Here is a 20,431-nt window from a genome sequence, read left to right as displayed (position 1 = left end):
AGGGCCAGGGCCGGGATTCGAACCTGGCTCCCATCAACTTGAGCCCGGAGTCTCTGGTGGGCAGCAGCCTTTACTAAGGGAGCTCCGTGGGGGGGAGGGGGAGGAGAGGGCATCCCCCTCCCAGGGAAGCGGCCGGGCTGGGATCCAGCCGCTGGTTCCCCCCCTCCCCCACTGCCTCTATTTCCCCCCCCCCCCCCCCCCGCCCCAGCCGGGGCCGAGCTCTGAGGGTCGCTCTCTCAGCAGCCAGTCCATGCGGGAGATGAAGGCGGCGTCCCACGTCCTGCAGATGGTCTGGAGCTACAAGGAGCTGCGCGGGGCCCTGCAGAAGGACGGCTGGAACAAGTCCCACTTCCAGGTCAGCGCTGGTGGGCGGGGCCGGGGAGGAGCCGGGGCTCCCAGGGGGCCAGAGCCCCCACCCCCGGCTCCGGGGCCTTCTCCCAGCTCCCCCGGGGCCGACGCCTCTGAAGGAGGGTTCTCCTCTCCCCAGCCTCAGTTTATCCATCTGCAAAATCAAAATAGCTTCTCCCCCGCCCTCAGACTGTGGTCGGAGGCGGTCTGTCCTTCTCCGGGAGGGCCAGAGACCCGCAGCTGCTCCTGCTGCCTCGGGCCCCTCCTGGAGTCTCAGGGAAAAGTCACCAGCAAATGCCAGGGGTCGGCGCTGGTCCCGGTCCGGAGGCACTGTGTGCGCCGGGTGGACCAAGGAGGGGACGGCCGCGGACCCCCCAGCTAAACACGGGGACCCCGATGCCGTTACATGCCCCAGGGGCCGCGGGGTTAGGGCCAAGCGGAAACGGGGGCGCTTCCCTTTCTCCTTGCCTTGGTGCTGTCCCACGCCCGCCCGAGGAGCCACGCCAACCTTTGACCGATCACCTTGACCTTGTCCCCTCACCAGAGGTCATGGGCAGGGTTCTGCCCCCTAGCGCCCCCAGCAGATTCCCTCCAAGGCCGGAGACGTTTATCTCAGGGCCTCATGGGAGCCTTTCGGTGCTTCCCTCCTAGCTTCGAGCCCCCGGCCCCCCGGGTCCCCTCTCCGGGTCTCCCTCCTCACCCCGCCCTGTGTCCCCATCGGCCACCCTTAGGGAGCAGGCCCCTGTAGGCTTCCCTCCCATTGGCTGGGGGGCAGAGCCGGCCCTCGGCCTCGGGAGCTTCCGGGGGCGTGGCCAGGGAAGGCTCACGCCCCCAGAGCCGGGAAGGGACAGTGAAATCCAACAGCAGGGGGCGCCCGTCCCCGACCTCAGTCAGTGAGAGTGAAGGAACCAGTTCCGGGGCAAGGTTCTCTCCCCAGTCACAGGAAAGAGCTCTCCCACCTGCACCTTTAGAAATGGAGCAGTAGAACTTTGTGGGTGGGGGCGGCGGGGGGCGCAGGGGGAAAGCCCTGCAGTCAGGAGGACCCGGGTTCAAATCTGACCTCAGACACTTCCTGGCTGTGTGACCCTGGGCCAGTCACTTAACCCCAGTGGCCTCAGGGAAAAACGTGTCCGTGTATAACGTGCGTCAGATTGATCGCCCCCTGGGGGAGGGAGGAGGGAACGGAAATCAAGCTCTCAGAAAAGCCACTGAGTGACCTTTCCCTGGAAGTCTGGGGGGGGACGGGGGTAGTAGAAAAAGCCCTGTTTGTTACCAAAAATCTGGATAAAAAGGGAGCCTCCCCCAGGGAGTTTCCATGAGCAGACTCAGGAGATCGGCCGCCGGGGCGTTGGCAAGACCTGGGCATCCGGTGGGTGGGATGGAGAGGAGACCCTGATCCTGCGGGGGGCGTCTTCCTCACGTGCTCCTGGCCTCGGGGAGACCCCCACTGAGACCTAGAGCCCGAGACGGAGCTTTGGGGCGGGAGACTGAGCCTTCCAGTCACCGCCACGGACCATGAAACCGCGATTCCAAAAAACAGCCATAAAAACGCTCAGTCACATGATTCTCGCAAACTATTAACGTTGCTCACTCGCCCACGTCCGACTCTTCATGAGCCCCCCGGGGCCCCCTGGGCTTTTCCTGGCCGTGGTGCTGGAGCGCTGGGCCCTTTCCTTTCCCAGCTCACTTTACAGATGGGGAAACTGAGGCAAACGGGGCAAAGTGTAGCTGACCGCAGGCTGAGGAGTCCTGACTCCAGGCCAGGTGCACCCCCTAGTGGTCCTGTTGTTAATGGCACTAGGAAACAAATGACACTGTGAACCTCGACTCTTTTACTAGTTGAGACCGGGACCAGTCTGACCAGACATCTCCCGGAGCCTCAGTTTCCCCGGTAGAATCCGTCCGTTACGCCCGTCCGGCGGGGTGCGGGGGGATTTCGGAGCGCACGACTGCCAGGGGCCGCCAGTCCCTCGAGCCTCAGTTTCTCCCTGTTCGTGGGGGTTTGGACGAGGTCCTGGCCGGCCCAGCCCTGGTGCCCCGGCGGGTCTGGATAAGTGGCGGAGGCTCCTGCCAGCCTCGGGTTTGGCGGTGCCCCCGGGGCGAAGGGACCGGGCCAGGGCTGCCGGGGCGGCAAAGACAGAGGCGGGGCCCCCTGTGCGGGGGACGACGGTCAGACACAGAACGGATGGAGGCTCCGGAGTGGGCGGCCGGGCCGTGACGGAGAAGCACAGGAGGGGGAGCTTCGGGGGAGGGCTGTGAGGTCAGTGGGCCTGACTTAGGAGAGAGGTCAGGGTGGGACACAGGCCCTCGCTGACGAGCCGTGGCTTTCTGTGTCTAGTCGGCGGCTTCCACCCCCCCCAAGGGCTCCAAAGGGACTTCGGGCAAGTCCGGCTACGACGACAGCACGCTGCCGCTGGTGGAAAAGACGCACGGTGAGTGCGGGGCGGGCCGGGGGGCTTTCCTCTATTCCCGCCGCCCCTCACGGCCGCAAGCGGGGGAAGCGGCGCCTCGGTCCCGGGCCGTGAGCTCGGCCTCCCCGGCGTGCTGGCGCCGCCCACCGGGCTTCCCCTGGGAGCAGACCCTCCCTCGATGATGCTTTTGTAGAAAGGAAAGTCGTGTTCAGACGGTGAAGCGAGAGCCCGGCAGAGGGGGGAGCCCCCGACCCCCCCGAGCACGTTAACACGGCTGCGCTCGGTCCCATTGCGGCTCCGCCCCCGGGCGCGGTCACTTCGCCAGCGCCAGAGCCGGCCCTAGGGCCCCCACTGCTCAGAGCACGGCGGCAGCGCCCGCGGCGAGGGCCCAGCTTGTCCCCGGGACCCATCGTCCTCCCGGGGCAGCCCCCAGACTGGGCCCCGCGGGCCCGGGCAGGACCCCCCAGCAGCGAGGGAGAACCCCGGCGTTCCGCCCTGAGGCAGTGTCGGGCCCAGTCCCAGCCGTCCCCTCGGCCGCTCCGTCCTCCCCACGGCTGTCCTCCTCCTCGGGCTGGGGGCCGGGGGCTCCCCGAGTCTTCCTCTCCAGCTTCCTCCTCCTTCCTCCTCCTGCTTCTCCAGAAGCCTTCCTCCCTCCTCGTCTCCCTCTTCTTCCTCAGCCCTCACCTCCTGCGGCCGAGCCCCCCTCACTGCCCCCACCCCTCCAATGGAACGTTCCTTCTTGTCTTGCAGATAACGAGAGGTGTGGGAGCCGCGACATGATCCCAATGGATGAGCTCGGCCCAGGTAATTGCCTCGTGCTCCGCGCTCCCCTCTGCCGGCCCCTGCCCAGGGCGACGTCCGGCCCCCGAGCCCCCTTCCTCTTGTCCCCGGCCCCCATCTAAGCTGGTCTCGGGCCCCCCTTGTGCCGGACGTCATGAGGGGATAACCTCCCGCTCAGGGAAGCTAAGGCCCTTTGGGGGAGCAGGAAATCCAGGCTCTGGGAGCTCGGGCTTGGCTCGGTCCCCTGTGAGGTGGGTGGGGAAGCTGTTCGTCCCCCGCTTTCCGACGAGGAGCCAGAGGCCCAAGGAGGCCCAAGGAGGCTCTTGCTCCCGCGGCTCCAAGGGCAGGATCGGGCTCCTGGTGGGATTCCAGGGCAGATCCACCCCCCCGGGGCCGCAGCAAGCGCGGACGTCCGAAATGCCGGCCCGTGGTTGGGGCTCGCTCCGATCCCAGCTCCAGGAGGCAGCTTGTGCCCGGAGACACGTCTCCCCGTGAAGGCCCTTCTCAGCCTCGCGCCAACGCGGTTCCATCCTGTTGGTCGGGGAAGCCCCCGGGCAGTGCCCGCTGCCCATCAGGGCATCCACCATCCTGGGGGCACGGCCGGTACGGGGCGACGAAGCGGCCGGTTCTTCACCCAGCCTGGGAAGGGGCCGATCCCCCCGATGGGGGAGAAACACCGTCACAGAGAAGGGGGGAGAGGGCCCGGCCCGCTCCGGAGTCTGGGCTCAGCAAGCAGAGGCCGTCCCACGGTGCCCGACACGTGCAGCCCTCCCCGGGACCAGGGCTCTCCCACAGCCGCCCGGCATCCTGGGGCACGGCAGCCTCTGCCCGCCAGGGGACGGGCGTGTCCCAATGGGGGGAGATGGAGACGCGGCGTCCCGAGCTCTCTGTCTGCCCGGGACCACCCGGGGCTCTTTAGGGCAAACGTTGGTCCGGAGGCCGAGGCCGTTCTAACCCTCCCCCCACCCCCCCGGCTCGGGCCGGTTCTGGGTCAGTCCCTGAGGCGTGAGGGGCCTCCCCGGCCGGCGGGAATGGGCGCCCCCTTCTCCGGGAAGGCCGACGATCCCCAGGAAGGGGCCCCGGCCGGCACCGGAGGCCCGGAGAGGTTCCGGGGCACATTGGGTCGGCCCCCGGGGCTGATTAACCCCTTCCCTGCTGTCAGCCCCTCAGATACCTCAAGGAGTCTCTCCTCTTCCTCAGCCCGAACACAAAATGTTCCTTTCTGAAGAGCCAATAGGGTGGAAGTCCTTGACCTTAAATCACCTTAGGGACCAAGGTCAGCTCTTTGGGCCTCAGTTTCCCCATCTGTAAAAGGTGCAAGTTGAGCCTGGAGGATCATCGGGACACGGTGCATCTCCAGAGCTGCCATCCTGACCCAGAGACAGCGGCCCGGCCCCGAGAGCGGCAGCTCCTCCCTCTGATCCACCCCCAGGACCCGCGACTTTTAAGTTTTAAAACACGCACAGGGATAATTTTCAGCCTCTCCCCTGCTGCTGGGGGAGGGGCGGGGGAAGGGGGGAGAAAACAGTTTTGGGACACGAGGTCTTGCAGGGGAAGTGAGAAAGAAAAACCAGCCGCCAAACACAGGAAGGGTGAGATGCTGCTGTGGTCCTCGCCCGGCCCCCGAGGGTCTCTCCCACCCCCTGCAGGCCTCGCCCGGCCCCCGAGGGTCTCTCCCACCCCCCACAGAACTCGCCTACCCCCCGCAGTCCTCGCCCGGCCCCCGCGGGCCTCTCTGGGTCAGACGGCTCTCTCCGTCACTGAACAATCGGAACTGGTCTGAATCGGCCACTGCTGCAGGAAGCCGCATCTGTCCGAATTCTGGCAGTGAGTGTCGCTGTTGCCGGGCACACAGGTCCCGCCCCCCTCCCTCAGCCTCAGCTCCCGTCCGTGTCCCCGGCCTCTGACGTCCTCCTGCCGGTCGTTCCTTCCAGAACAAGGCTGTTCCGTGACAGTCGGCGGCCATAAGTTACGCGGGCGCCCCCCGCGGACGGCTCGGTCCCCAGCTCCTCCCGCCACGGCGATGGTCGCCACGTGGGCCCCCCGCCTCCTCCAGGCTCTCCGGGGGACGTAGGCCCAGCAGGGGCCGGTTTCATGGCCCTTGGGCAGCTCTCCACAAGGCTCGGGCCAGTGCCCGACTCCGCCAGCGCGCGCTCGCAGGACCCACTTTTGGCCAAGCGCTGACCGGCCGCGCTTTCTCCCGGCCTGCACTTGGGCAGCGGCCTCAGGGGACCGAGCGCGGGATGTGGAGTGCTCGGGGAGGACGGCGCACCCGGAGGAGGCCGCCGAGGCGTCCGCCCGCCCCCACCCGTGGCCCCAGCAGCCGCACGCGGCTCAGCCGCCAGACAGACCAACGGGGGGGGAGGTGACCTGCAGCGAGGCAGGGGCCGTGGAGCCCGCCCCTCCCCCAAGGAAGAGGAGGGACATCTTACGGACAGCCACGTACTCGTCAGGATGAACCACGGAGACGGGCTCCGTCTGGGGGGCGGGGACCTAGCTGTGGATGGGACTGGAAAAGGCCTCTCACAAAAGGCGGGTCTGGCGCAGGAGGGGAGAACGAGAGCCTCGGACACCTCCCCACAGACACGGCGTCCGGAGCCCCCGGCCCCACCCGAGCCAGCCGGAAGATCCTCTCGCCCGGCGACCGTCCTTGGCTCGGTGCCGACCTTTCCCCTCCCGGGCCCACAACCCACCTTCTCGCTCTGGGTCATGGGACCGTCTCATCGGCCACAGCTCATGCTCCGCCCCGCCCCCCGCTCTCCCAGTCGGGACCGTCCAAGCCGGGCGCCCTGAGCTCACTAATGCCACCGGGCCCGGCATCTCCTTCCTCGGCCGGAGCCTCCGTTCCTTGGCGGGCCTTTGTCTGGCCCCTGGGCCCCATTTCCGTTCTCCTTGGAAGACAAAACATGCGAAATACAAGACAAGTTCTGCCTTCTCGCCAGATTGTCAGCAACCAATGAACATTTATTAAGCTCCTACTGTGTGCCAGCAGGTCCACCCTGAGCAGCCTTCCTCATTCCCTCTGTTCCTTGCCATCTCCCAAAAGAAGAATACCCGCCTTCCTGTCATCCATTGCCAGCCCCCAGTTCCTTCTGGGTAGACGGGTGGCACAGGGGTTAGAGCTCTGGGTCTGGAATCCTAAAGGCCCAAGTTCAAATCTAGCCCCGACGACTTCCTGACTGGGTGACTCTGGGCAGGTCACTTCACCCTGTTTCCCTCAGTTTTCTCCCTGATAAAATGGGGATAATAGCGGCACTTGCCTCCCAGGGTTGGGTGAGCTACTATTCGTAAAGCCCTTGACGCCGTGCCTAGCACACAGTAGGCGCCTTACAGGTAATTGTTTCCTCTCTACTACCATCCCTCTCCCAGGAGTTCGTAACCTTGTGTGTGTCCTGGGCCCCCCAGGAGCCTGGGAACCCTCTTCTCTGAATTTTAGTTTTAAACGTGTAACGTGCAGGGGGTCCCTCTGGCTATCAGTCAGATGGGACACCGCGGCCAGAATATAAAGGCAGTTCCCAAAGCTGTCACTTATTAGGCACCTGCTGTATGCCGGCCGCTGGGCTAAGCCCAGGGAGCGGCTCACTCCCCTCAGGAACATCTTCCAAACGCAGAGTCTCTGAGCCCGTCCCTGCTCATCCCCGTCACTCTCTCCTGCTTCATCGGCAACTGAGAAAACGAAAAGCCGAGAGAAGACCTACTAAGGGGCGGGGGCGTGAGGGGGTCAGGGGCACGACCTCCCCTCGGAGAATTTCCTTCCGGAGGACACCAGCTTCTGCCCCGGAAGGCCCTCAGAGCCTCTCTCCGAGCGCGGGGTCGGCCGGAGCCCGCGGGCACCAGGAGGCTGCTTCCGGCCCCCCGGTTACTCTGGGAAGGAGCTGGCGCCGCCTCTGGCTCCTCGTCTCTGGGACGCGGGGCTAGATAGAGCTTCTTCCTCTTGGTTGCTCCCTCCATCTTTGGAAGGCGAGCTGGTGATTACAGCGAATCACCCTCTGCCCCAGAGCGGACCCGGCTTCCGGGCCGGGTCTCAGCCGTTTCCTCCCTCCCTCGGAGGGGCCCGGGGGCCTTCCTCACAGCCCGGGACCGCGGCCCAACCGAGAGGGTCTCGAAGGGCCTCCTGGCCCTGCCCCTTCGTGGTTCCTCGGGGAAACTGAGGCAGGGATTGGGGCTTTTCCGAGGCCGAGGCGGCGCTAAGGGTTGACGTTGGGACTCGGACTCAGAACTGCAGGAGAGGACGGAGTCCTGGTCCTGCAGTCGCGGGGTCTAGAACCGGGGGTTCCGAGCTGCTCGAGTCCAACAGCCTCCGGGGCCAGGAAGTTTCTCGGTCCTTGGCGCTGAGGCAGCTGAAAAGGGGGAGGATGAGGGGACTGTGGGGCCCTCTCACTAACACGCTTTCCTGAGGGGGAAACTGAGGCCCCGAGGGCAACGGCTCCGAGGCAGGGCTCCCTTCTCGGGGGACATTTACTATGTCTCCGCAATGTCTCCCCGCACAGAGTGGGAGCCGGGCCCCAGCTCCGGCCCCAGCTCCTTTCCTCTCTCAGGGCTGGCTCTGTACACAGAAGGAGCTGCATGAATGTTCGCTGATCCACCTCTGGTCAGCTCCTCCACCTGCACTGATTAAATCTCTACTGTATGCAAAGCTCTGTGCTGAGTGCTGGGGATAGGGAGACAGAAATAAAAACAGGCCTTTCCCTCAGGGGGCTTAGGTTCCGAGGCAGACCCAGAGAGTTTTCGGAGGCGGCCCCTGGGGGAGCCTTGAAGGAAGCCAGGGGCTCCCAGAGGCGGAGGAGAAAGGGCAGTCCAGGCGCCGGTCCGGCCTTGGCAAAGGCCCGGAGGGAAGAGATGAAACGCTGAGTTCAGCGATCAGGGAGGAGGTCGTGAATCCGGCCCTTTTCTCCCCTTTTAGTATTTATCATTGAGAAAAACAGGATGGAGACAGCTGGGAGGCACAATGGTCACAGCACCAGCCCCCAAGTCAGGAGGGCCCGAGTGCAAATCCGGCCTCAGACACTTACGCTTCCTGGCTGTGACCCTGGGCAAGTCACTTAACCCCGGTTACCTCAGCCAAAAAAAAGGGAAAAAGAAAGAAAGAAAAGACGAAGCAGGTGCCCCCTGCGTCCGGAAGGAGACCCGGGGCGGTCGCCTGTGACGTGCTCGGCTCGCGGCTTTTTCTGGCCTTTTTTCCCTCTCGTGGTTTTCCCTTTTCTCTGAGTTTTCTCTCCCAACATGATTCATACGGCGACGTGTGTTAAAAAAAATAAACGTCTAAGAGAAAAAAGTTCGAAATAAAAGAGATAAGAAACGAGCAGGAAGGCCGGGGAGGGCAAGCGAAGGCCGCCGGTTTCTAGCAGGAGGGGGGACCTCCCGAGCAGGGAGGCCAGAGAGGCTGGGGGGAGGGGCTGGTGTTGGGGCGCAGGGGTCAGAGGCCAGGGGTCAGAGGCCATGGCGGGCGGTGATGGAGAGGACCCTGCCGACCACGGGCGGGCTGCGTCCACCTTGACTCCTGCATTGGTGGCAGGCGGGGATTTTCCCGTCTGTGCAGTGGGGGTGCTGACCCTCCAACCGCCTCCCCGCGGGATTGTGGGACCCCAAGAAACGCGCGGTCTCTCTTGTCCTCCTCAGATGGCTACTCCACCATCGACCATCGGGAACGGAAGTACCGCGCTGGGGACCCCGCGGGGGACGCCTCCGAGAAGGAGCCTTTGAAAGTAAGTGGCTGCTGGGGAAGGCCCTCCCTGGGATCCGGCCGGCGGGGCAGGGGTCCTCCTAGACCCTCTGTCTCAGCGCCCCCACCAGGGTTAGGGTGTTCCCGTTTGGCCCGTTCAGGCGCAGACCCCCCTCGGGGAGGCCCCACAGGGTCTCCTTCTCACTGCAGGCTGAGCCACTGGGCCCTGAGGCTCTCCCAGCCCGAGGGGCGGAGCTCTGGGGGGGGGCGGGTGGAGCTTGGGTCGCGGCCTCCGGCCCGGCCAGAGCGGAGGGAGGGCTTTCGGTCCTGCTGATGACTGTGCCCAGCTCTTGGCAGGGGCGCCCCGGGGAGTCAGGGCCTCGGGGACCCCGTGCCCACCGGGCAGAGTGGGCACAAGCCCCCTGTGCCCCAGCAGACTCCGTGTGGGACTCACAAAATAGCGGGAGCCAAATGTGCGTTAGAGAGAGCGAGGAAGGGGCGAGAACCTACCTCACCCTGGGAGCTGCCAAATGGTGTAGAGGGGGAGGGGGGGTGCTCAGTGTGGGGGGAGGCTGGTCAGGGGGCGGCCTGCTGGGGGGCTGGGAGGAATCCGCCAGCCAGCCCCCCGAGGCGGGGACTACGGGTGCAGGAGAGCTCTGGGGGTCCGGCTAAGGGTGAGGGGCAGAAGGGGGGTGGGGGCAGAGGAAGCGGCACTTCTCTGGGCCAGACGCGGGGTCCCGGGGCGGAGACGGGGAGCAACGTGGGGCCCGAGCCCTGCCCTCTGCGGGCTTCCGGGCAGGGGGGACAGAGAAGCCAGAGAGCTCCGGGCCCGGCCTGAGGGCTGGGGGGGCATCCAGGAGGGGCAAAGTCTGAGGGAGAACAAGCAGGCGCCCCCGGCCGGGATGGACTGAGCACCTACTATGGGCCTGGGGGGGGGGGGAGCCCTTCTAGGGGCCCTGAATGTAAAGTAAGCTCAGGGTGGAGAGACAGAGACAGAGACAGAGAGAGACAGAGGGAGAGAGAGAGACAGAGAGACGGCCGCCCTCAGGGGGATCCCAAACTGCTGGGGGTTTCACAAAGTGCAGACCTGGGAGTGGATTGTGGGAGTGACACAAGCCTGAAATTCGTTTGGGGGGAGCCCCGTCCTTTCAGCCTTTCAGAATCTTCTGCTCAAAAGTGCAGCCTCCCAGGAGGGGGTTGGTTGTGGGCACACGAGGGACCCAGGCCCCGGGGGGCAGCCAAGGCTTATCTGGGGGCCAGCCCCCTGCCTGCATCGGGACAGCTCTCCCCTCCCCCAGCGGGGGACAGCCCCCCCCCCCCGCTGCCCTCCCCCACCCGCCTGCTGCCTCCGCTGTTTCCCCTCCGGCTTCCGGCTCTGGACTCCAGCGTTTGCATGTGTCTGTCTGTGGGTCCCTGTGTCTGTGTCTGTGAGAGACGGGCAGAAAGACAGAGACAGAGCGAGATGGAGAGAGATACGGGAAGGTGGGAAGAGAGAGAGAGAGTCAGAGACACGGAGGGAGGTGGGGGTGCCGCAGGCAGGGGCTGCAGCAGGTGGGGCCCCCGGGCCCTCTCGCCCCCCGCACTGGGCACCGCTCGCTCCCTCCCCGCGGCCCCCCAGGCCCCCTCCCTGCCCACGTGGCCCCGGACGTTCCGGGACGGCTCGGCCTCCAGGCCCGTCCCCCACGTCCGGGCCTGCGGCTCCCCTTGGGCTCCGCCCCCTCCAGCTCCAGTTCTCTGGCCCCTTGAGCTCCCATTTCACACATGGGAAAGTGGAGGCCCAGAGACTCCGGAACGGCCCGAGTGCCCCATGTCCGACCCCTTTGTTTTTTGGGGAAAAGCAGAGAGAGGAAGCGCCTCCCCAGGTCATCCAGCGGGTTAGGAGAGAGCCAGGATTCGGAGTCCAGAACCCCCCCAGGCCTCCCCCGTGGGTCTCCCTGCCCAGGTCTCCCCCGTCCCGTCTGCCTCTCGGTCACTAATCCCGCCCCGCGGCCTCCCTCTGTCCGTCCGTCCGCGTCCGCCCTCGGCCTCTCGTCAGCGTCTGATTAACCTCCTCTGTTTTGCTTTTACTGCCTCCCCTCCCCCGCCCGCTGCAGACAGACCCGGCTAGAAAGCCCCCCCACAGGAGTAACCGGGCCTCGGTGAATCTGGTGGACAGCCGGGACCCCAAGCCACCGCCCGTTGACTCCTGGGTCTAGCTTGCATGCCTGGTAGGTTCGGTTCTGCCCCGCTCCGCGGGGGGCCCGGGCTCGTGACTGACCCCCTCGTCCCCCCTCCCTGGGCGAAGCCGGGCCCGGGCCGTGTGCAGGAGGGGGTCAGGGTGCCCTCTGTGGCCCCGGGACGGGGGGGCTCTGGAGGGATCACCTCCCGGCCCTCTGAGGGGGGCAAGCCCCCCATTCCCCCCCAGGACCTAGCCCTCCTCCCTGCTGGGGGCAGAGCCTCCTGGCTGACAGTGGAGACGGCCCCAACCCCCAACCCTGCCCGCCCCGGCAGAGACGGGGCCCGACCCCCCACGTGGCCCGGGGCCCCGAGGCATCCAGGCCCCCCCGAAGCAAGAGACCCCTTCTCTGGCGCCTCTAGCACTTATGAGCGCCCTGAAGGTCCCCAGGCAGCCCCTCACAGGGCCCTGCAGGGGGCACCGACAAGACCCCCCTCGCCCTCCCCAGGACCCAGGGCCCCCGCCCCCCAGCTTCCTGAATAATCACAATCAGGATCCGCATCTTCCCCCGTTCCTCCCCGGGCTCCCACCAGGGGAGCCCAGGCCCGGCCCCTGTGCCTGCCCCGTCGATGGGCCTCTGAGTGAGGGGGCCCCTGGGGGCGGCCTGCCGTCCTTCCCCGCAGTGACCGTGGCAGAGGGTCCCGAAGCCGGAGGAAAGCAGGCGCAGGGCCCAAGCTGGAGGCAGCCCCCTCTCAAGGCCCTTCTGTTTTCTACAAGGAGCCACAGCCTCCACCCTTAGCCTTCGTTCCCTCCCTTGAGAAATCAGTAGGGGAGACGGGCTGGCCTCTGGGGCCCCCTCGGCTCCGGCTCTCTCAGCGAGTCCCGTGAGGAACGCCATTTAGCTGCTGGCGCGCTAGACGGGGCATCTGTACCCCAATGGTGGCCAATGAGGGGACATTGTAGGACATCGAAGGATGCTGGGATCTCCTGCAGGTGAAACCCCAATAGGAAGATGAGACCCAGACCTCCCCTGGAGAGGCAGGAAACCAGGACTGGCAGAGCCGGCCCTGGCCAGGGAAGAAAGGAAACAAGCCCCTACTCTGTGCAGAAACAGGGCTGGCATCTCCCCTGGCCAGGGAAGAAAGGAAACAAGCCCCTACTGTGTGCAAAAACAGGGCTGACATCTCCCTTGCCCAGGGGAGCACCTACTGTGTGCTGAGTGCTTTGATTTTTTACAACATTCCCCCATTAGATCCTCCCAACAACCCAGCGAGGTAGATGCTATTATTTTCTTCATTTTACAGCTGGAGAAACTGAGGCAGCCAAAGGTAATTGACTCCCTAGGGTCACAGAGCTAGAAGGGTCTGAAGCGGACTCGGTCAGAGACCGAGTTGGGCAGCCCGGCTGCCGCTTCTCATACTTGGGACCATGGTGACAATAATGGCAGCTTCCCCGTCCATCCCTCTCTGGTCAGGTTTTGTTTTGTTTTTTCATTTTTATCGTTGCTCTCTTTGGCTGCTCCATCATCTCCATTTCCCATATTTCCTTCCTCCTTCTCCCCCTCTCCCCCCCCCCCCCGAGCTTTTCCTTGTAACTAAGAATGTCAGAGAAAAAACAAAGGGATTCCCCCATGCCCCCTGGGGGCCGTACTCTACCCCCGTAGCCCCCACCTCCACCTGCCCGTGTCTGGCATTTGGGGGTGGGGCCAAGATGGCGGAACAAAGTCAATGGAAGGAGGGGGAGGTGAGGAAATTTCTAAAGAAGGGGACGAGTCCTTCCCAGTCCAGTTGGCATCTGTCCATCGACCAGTATTTATTAAGCACCTACTGTGTGCCGGGCATGGTGCCAGGTCCCAGGGCACATAGAGACCAAAGTGTTCCTGCCCTGAGAGAACCCACATTCAAGCAGGAGACAACGCAAGTCCCAGAACAGAATCTTACGTCAGATGCGGGGGAGGGGGAGGGAGGAACGGGGGATGGGTGCAGGAGCCGGAGGCAGGCAGGGCACGCGTCCAGGGCACGCGTCCCGGGCACGGGCAGTGGGGGTCATGTGAGGAAGGAGAGGCCGGTTGGGGCCGTGCGGTGTCGGGGTTTTAGAACGGAGCAGGAGTGGATTTTGTCCCGGAGGCCGCGGGAGGCTGTTTGTTCAGAGGGGGAGCCACAGGGTCGGAGGAAACGCCCTCGGTCAGCAGTGCGTGTGGCGGCCTGAGGAGGGACAGCTCAACCCGGAGGCACCGGGAGGCATCTCCCGGGAGGAGGGCGCCGTCGGCCCGAAGCGACACGGCGGGAGGTGACGGTCCTCGAGGCGGAGACCGGTGGGAGAGCTCAAGGCCTCGGTCAGAGCGCCACGTGTCCACGGGCCTCAGGCCCACTCGCGGCCGTTCTCCCGGAGTCGCCCTCCCGAAGCTGCGCCGGCGCTCAGGGCGCTGACCTTTTCCAGGTGTGGGGTCAGCCGATCGAGGAGAACTCTGGCAAGAGCGTGGCAGCGAGGCCGGAGGGAGAGATTCCCTGGGACCGTCCCCGGATAAAGACGGACAACAGAGACCTCCCTGAGTCCTGGGGCACGACCTCCCCTTGCCACAAAATCTGGAAACAGCATAGACCCGACCCGGCCGTCAGGGGGGCTCGGGACTGGCCAGGCTGAAGGTCACGAAGCCGCTGTCCTTGTGGCTCCTCCTGGACGGTCACCGCACCGGGCCGGAACCCGAGCCGCTTCCATCTGAACCGTCTCGGGGAGATCCTGAAGATCCCGGGCAGGACAAGGTGCCGGACCCCAGGGTCCTTCCTGGACCTAAGCCCCGAGCGTCAGGCTCCAGCCCCGAGCATCAGGCTCCAGCGCCAAGCGTCAGGCTCCAGCCCCGAGCGTCAGGCTCCAGCACTGAGCGGCTTCAAGAGGAAAGTCAGAATTCGCTGAACATCAGAAAAATTTCTCAGGCCGGGCCCTCAGGAAGCTTCCATTCTGGGCGCTGTGGGGGCGGGGCCAAGATGGCGGAACACAGTCAGGGAGCAGCTGCAGCGCTGCCAGTGTCTCATGAAAACCACATCAAACCAGGACCGAACCGAGACTGATGGAATGAAACCGCTCCCAGCTCGAGCCATTGGAAGGACTTTGAGAAAGGTCGGTCTCCCTGGAGTGAAAGGTCACAGTCTCCCTGGGGTGAAGGGTCAGTCTCCCCAGGGTGAAAGGTCAGTCTCCTCAGGATGAAAGGTCAGCTCCCCAGGAAGAAAGGTCGGTCTCCCTGGAGTGAAAGGTCACAGTCTCCCCGGGGTGAAGGGTCAGTCTCCCCAGGGTGAAAGGTCAGTCTCCCCAGGGTGAAAGGTCAGTCTCCTCAGGGTGAAAGAGGGTTCAGCCCAACCCAGCTCTGGGAAGGCCTGTGAGAGGGTCTTAATGGCAGCAGATCAGCGGCTGAGACCCCCGGCCCTGACTCGGACCCCAGTCCCAACTCGAAGGCAAACTCTGAGAAAGCAGGGTACTCCTGGGAAAGAGCAGACAAAGCCCCCCGCCGACACGAGAGACCCAGAGCTGCACAGGAAGCTTGGGGCAGTGCCCCCCCCCACCCCAGGAGTGGAGCTCGGCATAAAAGTCACAGAGGAGGAAATGCCAAAAGAGGAAAGAAAAGGAGCAAGAAAGAGAAGAGCCACAGAGCCGCTACGGGGAGGGGGCGGACCAAAACCTCAGACGGGGGGTCCGCGAGGAAACTGGACTCGGGCCCAGAATCAGAGAAGCAGACACGAGAAAGGAAGTATCCGAGACAGAGCCGCGGCTCGGAAAAGGAGGGCGGGTCCTGAAACATCAGCGGGCCAAACGCAAACAAAAGCCGCGGGAGAAGCCCTTTTAGGGAGGCCCTCGGCCCGCTCCGTGGGGGCCGCCAGTGGGGGCCGGCGGGCTCAGGAAAGGTCGTTTCTGAACAGGGCGGCTTCGGGGCGTCCTGGCTGTGGGTGCGTCCAACGGCATCGGCTGCTTAGCACTAACAACGAAAGCCAGTGAGAAGGAAGGTCAAAGGCCAGAAGGTGGCGCTCCCTTCCCAGCCTCTCTGAACAACCTGCTGGAACAATGGGAAAGGGAGACAAGCAACGACGAGGACTCGGACTGTCGTCTGTGACGCCGAGTGCTGGCGAGCGGGCTCCCCCACGGGGGGCCCGGGAGAGCCCCCAGGCCCCACATCCTTGCCCGGGGCAGCACTAAATGCTTCTCTCTGAGACGGAGAAGGGCCTCAGCCCCCAGCCCAGAAGGAGGGGCCGTGTAGGGGTGTAGCAGTGGCTGCCAGAGGTTATGAAGAACGTCCCCTCACCACACAAGGGGAATTCATAGAGGAGAAAATGGGGGGAAACTTGGTGTGCGATGCGACCAAGCTAAGGGCACCTGGGACGGGCGGGAAGAGCTCCAACGCCCGCTCTCTGTGACCGTCTCTGTCCACGGGCTGGAGAGGAAGTGAGAACGGCCTTCCGTTGGGAAGATGGGCTGACCCTGACCAAATCCCCTCCCCCAAAATCCATGTTGGGGGCCATGCCCTTCAAAGGAATTAATGACTTCCTGAACAATTAACTTAAAGGAATGGATTTTTTGAGGAGATGCTGAAAGAGAAAAATCACAGATGGAAACTTCACCAGAGATCGGTCCCCGAGCATTTATGAAGTCCCTACTGTGCGTCAGGCACCGTGCGCGGTCCCATTGACACAACCGTTATTTGAAGTTTGAGGACATGGGTTCAAACCCTCTTCCAGTACTTACTGCCTCCGGCCCTTTGGGCAAGGCCTCAGTTTCCCCAGCTGTTCTCTAAAACCCTTCAAATCCTCAGTCCGGTGACACCCTCCATTAAGGAAAATCGACCAAGGACTTACAGGCAACCGCACCCGAAAGCCCGCCTTCCACCATGTCTTCGTAGCCCCCTGGACCTTCAGAGGAGACAAGGTTCCGGGGGCTCTGTTGCTTGGAAAGCTTGGGCCTCCTGAGCACGGGCGGGGCCTGTCGGCCACGGCCAGCGCTCCCTGATGACCGAGGCCAGCCGGGAGGAGGCCGCCCTTTTGGAGGTGAGAGGAAGAGCCGGATGTGAGGCTCGGAGAGGGGCCTCCTAGATGGAGAGAGGAAGGGCTGGGGCGAGAGGAGAGAGACCTGGGCAGGCCTGTGGGGGGCGGCAGCGGGGCCATGGAAGGAAGCGCTCTCGGCTAAAACAGGGAGGAGGTCTGTGGCCCGGGCCCCTTGGGTGAAGCGGGACATCAGGAGGCCGGGAGGAAGGGGAGGCTGGGGGCATAGAGGCCGAAACCCGCCTAGGGCAGTGGGGGGATCCAAGGGGATGAGGAGGCTCTGAAGGCCGGGGCTGGAGAGAGCTCAAGCCACCAAGCACGAGAACCCTGCGGTCACCGAGGGCGAGAGAGGAGGATGGAGGACAGGGTTGGGAGGCCCCGGCCAAGGCTCTGGGGGGGGGGGCCAGCACAGAGCAGAACCTTGGGGTGGTTGGGGGGGAGAATGGCTGGAAAGAGCATCCATGCTGAGGACAGAGGAGGAGGAGCAGAATGTTCAAAGGGAGGACAGTCTGGGGGAGCAGCATCCGTGCTGAAGATGGAGGAGGAGGTCCGGGGGAGCAGCGAGGCAGCAGAGTCCGGGAGGTGAGGGCCGGTCAGCCCCCAGAAGCCAGGCTAACGCAAGGAGCCCCTGCTCAGGCCGGAGAGCCGGCGACCTCTGGAGAGCGGCTGCAGCGGCCTGGCCGGCCCCGAGCCCGACTTTTAGGGGCCAAAGAAAGGATGGGGCCGAGGCCGTGGACAAAGTCTATGGACGCCCCTCTGAGTTCTCGGGCCTGGGAGGCGAGAGGGAGGACGTTGAGGAAGCGAGAGGGAGGACGTTGCCGTGAGGGGGCTCTGAGGCCCCGGGTCCGAGACCCTGCTGAGAAGCCCCTGGCTGGGACCCCTTTCAGAGATATGGAGGCAGACCCCCGGGACAGATGCCGGGTGGGGTCAGAGCTCAGGGAGGAGCCCAATGGCGCTGTCAGTGATCCCGAGCTCCTCCCGGATGTGAAAACCCTTCCTTTTAATCCAACATCCCACAAATGATGTCACGTGGTTCTAAATCTCCAGAACCCGAGAGTAAGGATTGTGGGGGATCGGAAGGAGAATGGGGAGCGTGGGGGGGAGGCCGCGGGGCCGAGCGGGCACTGGCTGTTATTGAGGCCGGAAAGGGCCCGAGGGATGTCGTGGGAGCCGAGGGATGGGACAGGCCCCGGCAGAGAGGGGCCGGTGGAGGCGCAGCCGTGTCCGCAGCACGGGGTGGCAGTTCAGGTCCGGCCCTTCCTGGTCAGCCACAGGCCGATTGTGGCTCGGTGGCCGGAGGCCCGTGACCGGCCCCGCTCATCCGGCCTTGCTGCGGGGCCTCCGGGGTCCCTGTGGGGGTCACAGCCCCCATTCTGCATGAATCTTTCCCGTGGCTTCTCATTGTCGCCTGTCCCTCCATCCGTTGGCTTTGCATCAAGATCTGAGTTTGAATTCTGCCCCGGCAGCGCGGGGAGCCTTTCTTCAGCGCTTCCAGGTTCCTCAGGGTTGTCCCTTTTCCTCCTCCCAGCAGCCTTAGAGCAGGGGAGTGTCACCGTTATCCCCATTTTACAGATGAGGGAACTGAGGCAAGCCTTAGAGAGTACGGGACTTCTTCAGGGTCCGAGGAAGGACTGGCATTGAGCTCTCCCCGGTCCCGGGTCCAGTTCGAGTCCCCGCTGAGCCCCACAGTCTCCCCTAAAAGCCACGGTTCTTGGCCCTCTGCCACCGTCACTGGAAAGGGGCCCTCTGGGGCCTGGGGCCTCTATGGGTGTCTGCTTGGTGTCTGGCCGGAGCCCGGGGCCTTCCCCCCGGCCGGAGCCTCTCGGAGCCCCTTCGGCTCGTGCCGCCCACGGGCCGAGCCTTGGGGAGCTCAGGGACCCCGGTGTCCCCCCTGCTGGTGAGGAGCCACTGAGCCCCCCACAATCTACCCCAACTGGCCCCTTTGTGACCTCCCTGCAGCAGAGCCGCCGCACCCTGCAGTTACCCCGTGCCCCAGAGCCCCCCGGAGACCCAGGAGTTCCCGAGCCTGCCCGACGTGGGTCCCGTGAGGCTCCAAAGGGCGGGCCGGCCCCGCTGGGCCAGAGGAGCGACCCCAAGCTCTGAGGCTTTAGTCTCCCCCAAAGTAATGGCAAGAAAGTGCGAGCTAAGGAGCCTTTTGTCTCCCCTGCCCCAAATCCTCCCCAGAAGCCCCGCTGCCTTTTTTTTTTCCCAAAATACAATTTTTACCTATTTCATTCAATTTTTCCAAGTACAGTCAATGTTTTTGCATGTTTTCTATTCTCCCTTTCCCTCCCCTCCCCTCTCCCCAGAGCCCTTTGCTATTAGAGGTGCCCCCTGAGCTTTTGGGGGCCCCTCTTGGGGTCCCTCCGCCCAGAGCTTCTCTCCACACTACTGCCCCCGACCCCGTTCTGGGGGCCCCTGTGTCCCCAGGAGGGGGAGGTCGGTGTTGGGGGCGAGACGCGGGGCTCCCCGCGTTCCCGCCGGGGCTTTGTGCCCTTCTCTGACGCTCTCCTTTTTTCCCTCAGGGCTAGAGTCCACCACTTGTTTGGGGGTTTCCCAATTGTTTTTAACTCCGAAGAGCATCGATCACCCCGAGGATTTCATTTATCGCCACTGCCATCACCTTTGGAGGACTCGGGACCAGCCCCACATCTGATTGGGGGGGGGGCTCGGGAGGGGGCGGAGGGCCCACCTTCGGCGCCCCTCCCCCAGAGCCCCCAGCCTCATCCCCCAGGAGTTTGCTTTGGAAACGTCAGTCCCCTTCCCCCGCCCGAGCCCCTCCCGTCGGGTCCCCCAGGCCCCTCCCCCTCGGCCCCGCCCCGCCCCCCCCCCCCGCCGGGTCCAACCCCCGGACCCGGCTCTTCCTTAAGCGTTCCCCTGCACGGGGCTGAGGGCCGGGCCTAGCGTTAGTCACAGATAGCACTTTGCTTTGCCTCTGAACTGTGAATTTAATATTTTTTCCTTTAAAATGAAGAGTTTATTTAGCTTTCGGACTAACACTGAGGCCGCGGGGTAGTCGCGGCCGGAGCGGGACGTCGGCTTTGGGCTTGTTGGACGTCACGGGCAGGAGCAAGTCGGAGGTGGGTTTGGGCGTGCGCACTGAGGCCGGCCTGGGCGCCGGGGTGGGCCCGGGGGCCGGCTTCGCCCCCGCCCCGAAGGGGAGGGGGAACGCGGGGTGGGGGAGGGCAGCTGCCGCCGAGAGCTCTGGCCCGGCCCGGCAGGGGGCGCAGTGGGCAGAGCCGAGGAGGGCACGTGCCATTGACCGCGGGGCTTCTGGAAGCGGGAGACGGGGAGCGGGCCTTGGGTCCGGGCCCTCCACGAGGGGGAGCCGGGCCCCGGGCAAGGGGAGGACGGCTTTGTAGGGGGAGGACGGGGAGCCTTCGGGGGCCCCGGCCCAGAGACAGAGACCCCGCGGGGACCTGGGAGTCCAGCCCGGGCCGGGGCCTCGCGGCGCCGCCGTTTGCAGTTTGAAAAACAAACCTTAAAAACCAAAATACGACTGTGTTAGCGAACGTGGAGATTTTGTTAAAAAAAATTAAAAAGAAAAAAAGCATCCAGAGAACGTTGTATCTTCTTGCGTGTAATAAAAGAACGTGGCCCCACGTGCGGAACACACGCACACACCTGGCCCCGTGCATGCTACGGCAGCGGGCGGAAGGAGACCCCATCCCGGGGGCCAGGAGCCCGACCAGGAGCCGGAGGCCGCTCGGTGGCAGCGGGGGCGGCCCCCGGGACTCCCGCTCGCCAGCCCCTTCATCCACGGCTGTTTACACTGGACGTCTTTTACCTGGCGACTTCTTTTTCTTGACTGGTCTGTAACCCTTTTTCCGGATGAGATCTTCAGAGACTCGCTCTCCTTTCTTCTTCGCGGTGGAAAGAACCCTGGGAGGATCTGAGCTGGACAAGTCCCTTCACTGCCCCAAGCCTCAGTTTCCCCATCTGTAAAATGGGGATTATCATAATTACACTCCCTACCTCACAGGGGTGTTGTGAGGAAAGTGTAAACCTTAAAGCGATATCGAAATAGGACCTGTTATTATTACTATTCTGA

General features: G+C 64.4%; 1 protein-coding gene across 6 annotated transcripts in view; it reads left to right on the top strand.

The window, feature by feature from the left end:
* ARVCF (ARVCF delta catenin family member) overlaps positions 1-20,431 on the top strand; it is a 283,940-nt gene extending 263,509 nt beyond the window's left edge. For 5 of the 6 annotated variants that reach the window (XM_051973221.1, XM_051973222.1, XM_051973220.1 and 2 more), the window contains 6 exons: positions 244-355; positions 2,687-2,780; positions 3,510-3,563; positions 9,159-9,244; positions 11,295-11,408; positions 18,906-20,431. In XM_051973221.1, coding sequence (XP_051829181.1) covers positions 244-355; positions 2,687-2,780; positions 3,510-3,563; positions 9,159-9,244; positions 11,295-11,396 — 448 coding nt within the window. In that variant the 3' untranslated portion in view covers positions 11,397-11,408; positions 18,906-20,431. The remainder of the gene's footprint in view (positions 1-243; positions 356-2,686; positions 2,781-3,509; positions 3,564-9,158; positions 9,245-11,294; positions 11,409-18,905) is intronic. The other variant, XM_051973223.1, reaches the window with a different exon arrangement.

The sequence above is a fragment of the Antechinus flavipes genome, chromosome 1 (assembly GCF_016432865.1).
Source record: "Antechinus flavipes isolate AdamAnt ecotype Samford, QLD, Australia chromosome 1, AdamAnt_v2, whole genome shotgun sequence".
Lineage (NCBI taxonomy): Eukaryota > Metazoa > Chordata > Mammalia > Dasyuromorphia > Dasyuridae > Antechinus > Antechinus flavipes.
The sequence above is the reverse complement of the archived record's forward strand: the minus strand, read 5'-3'. Positions and strand labels throughout refer to the sequence as shown.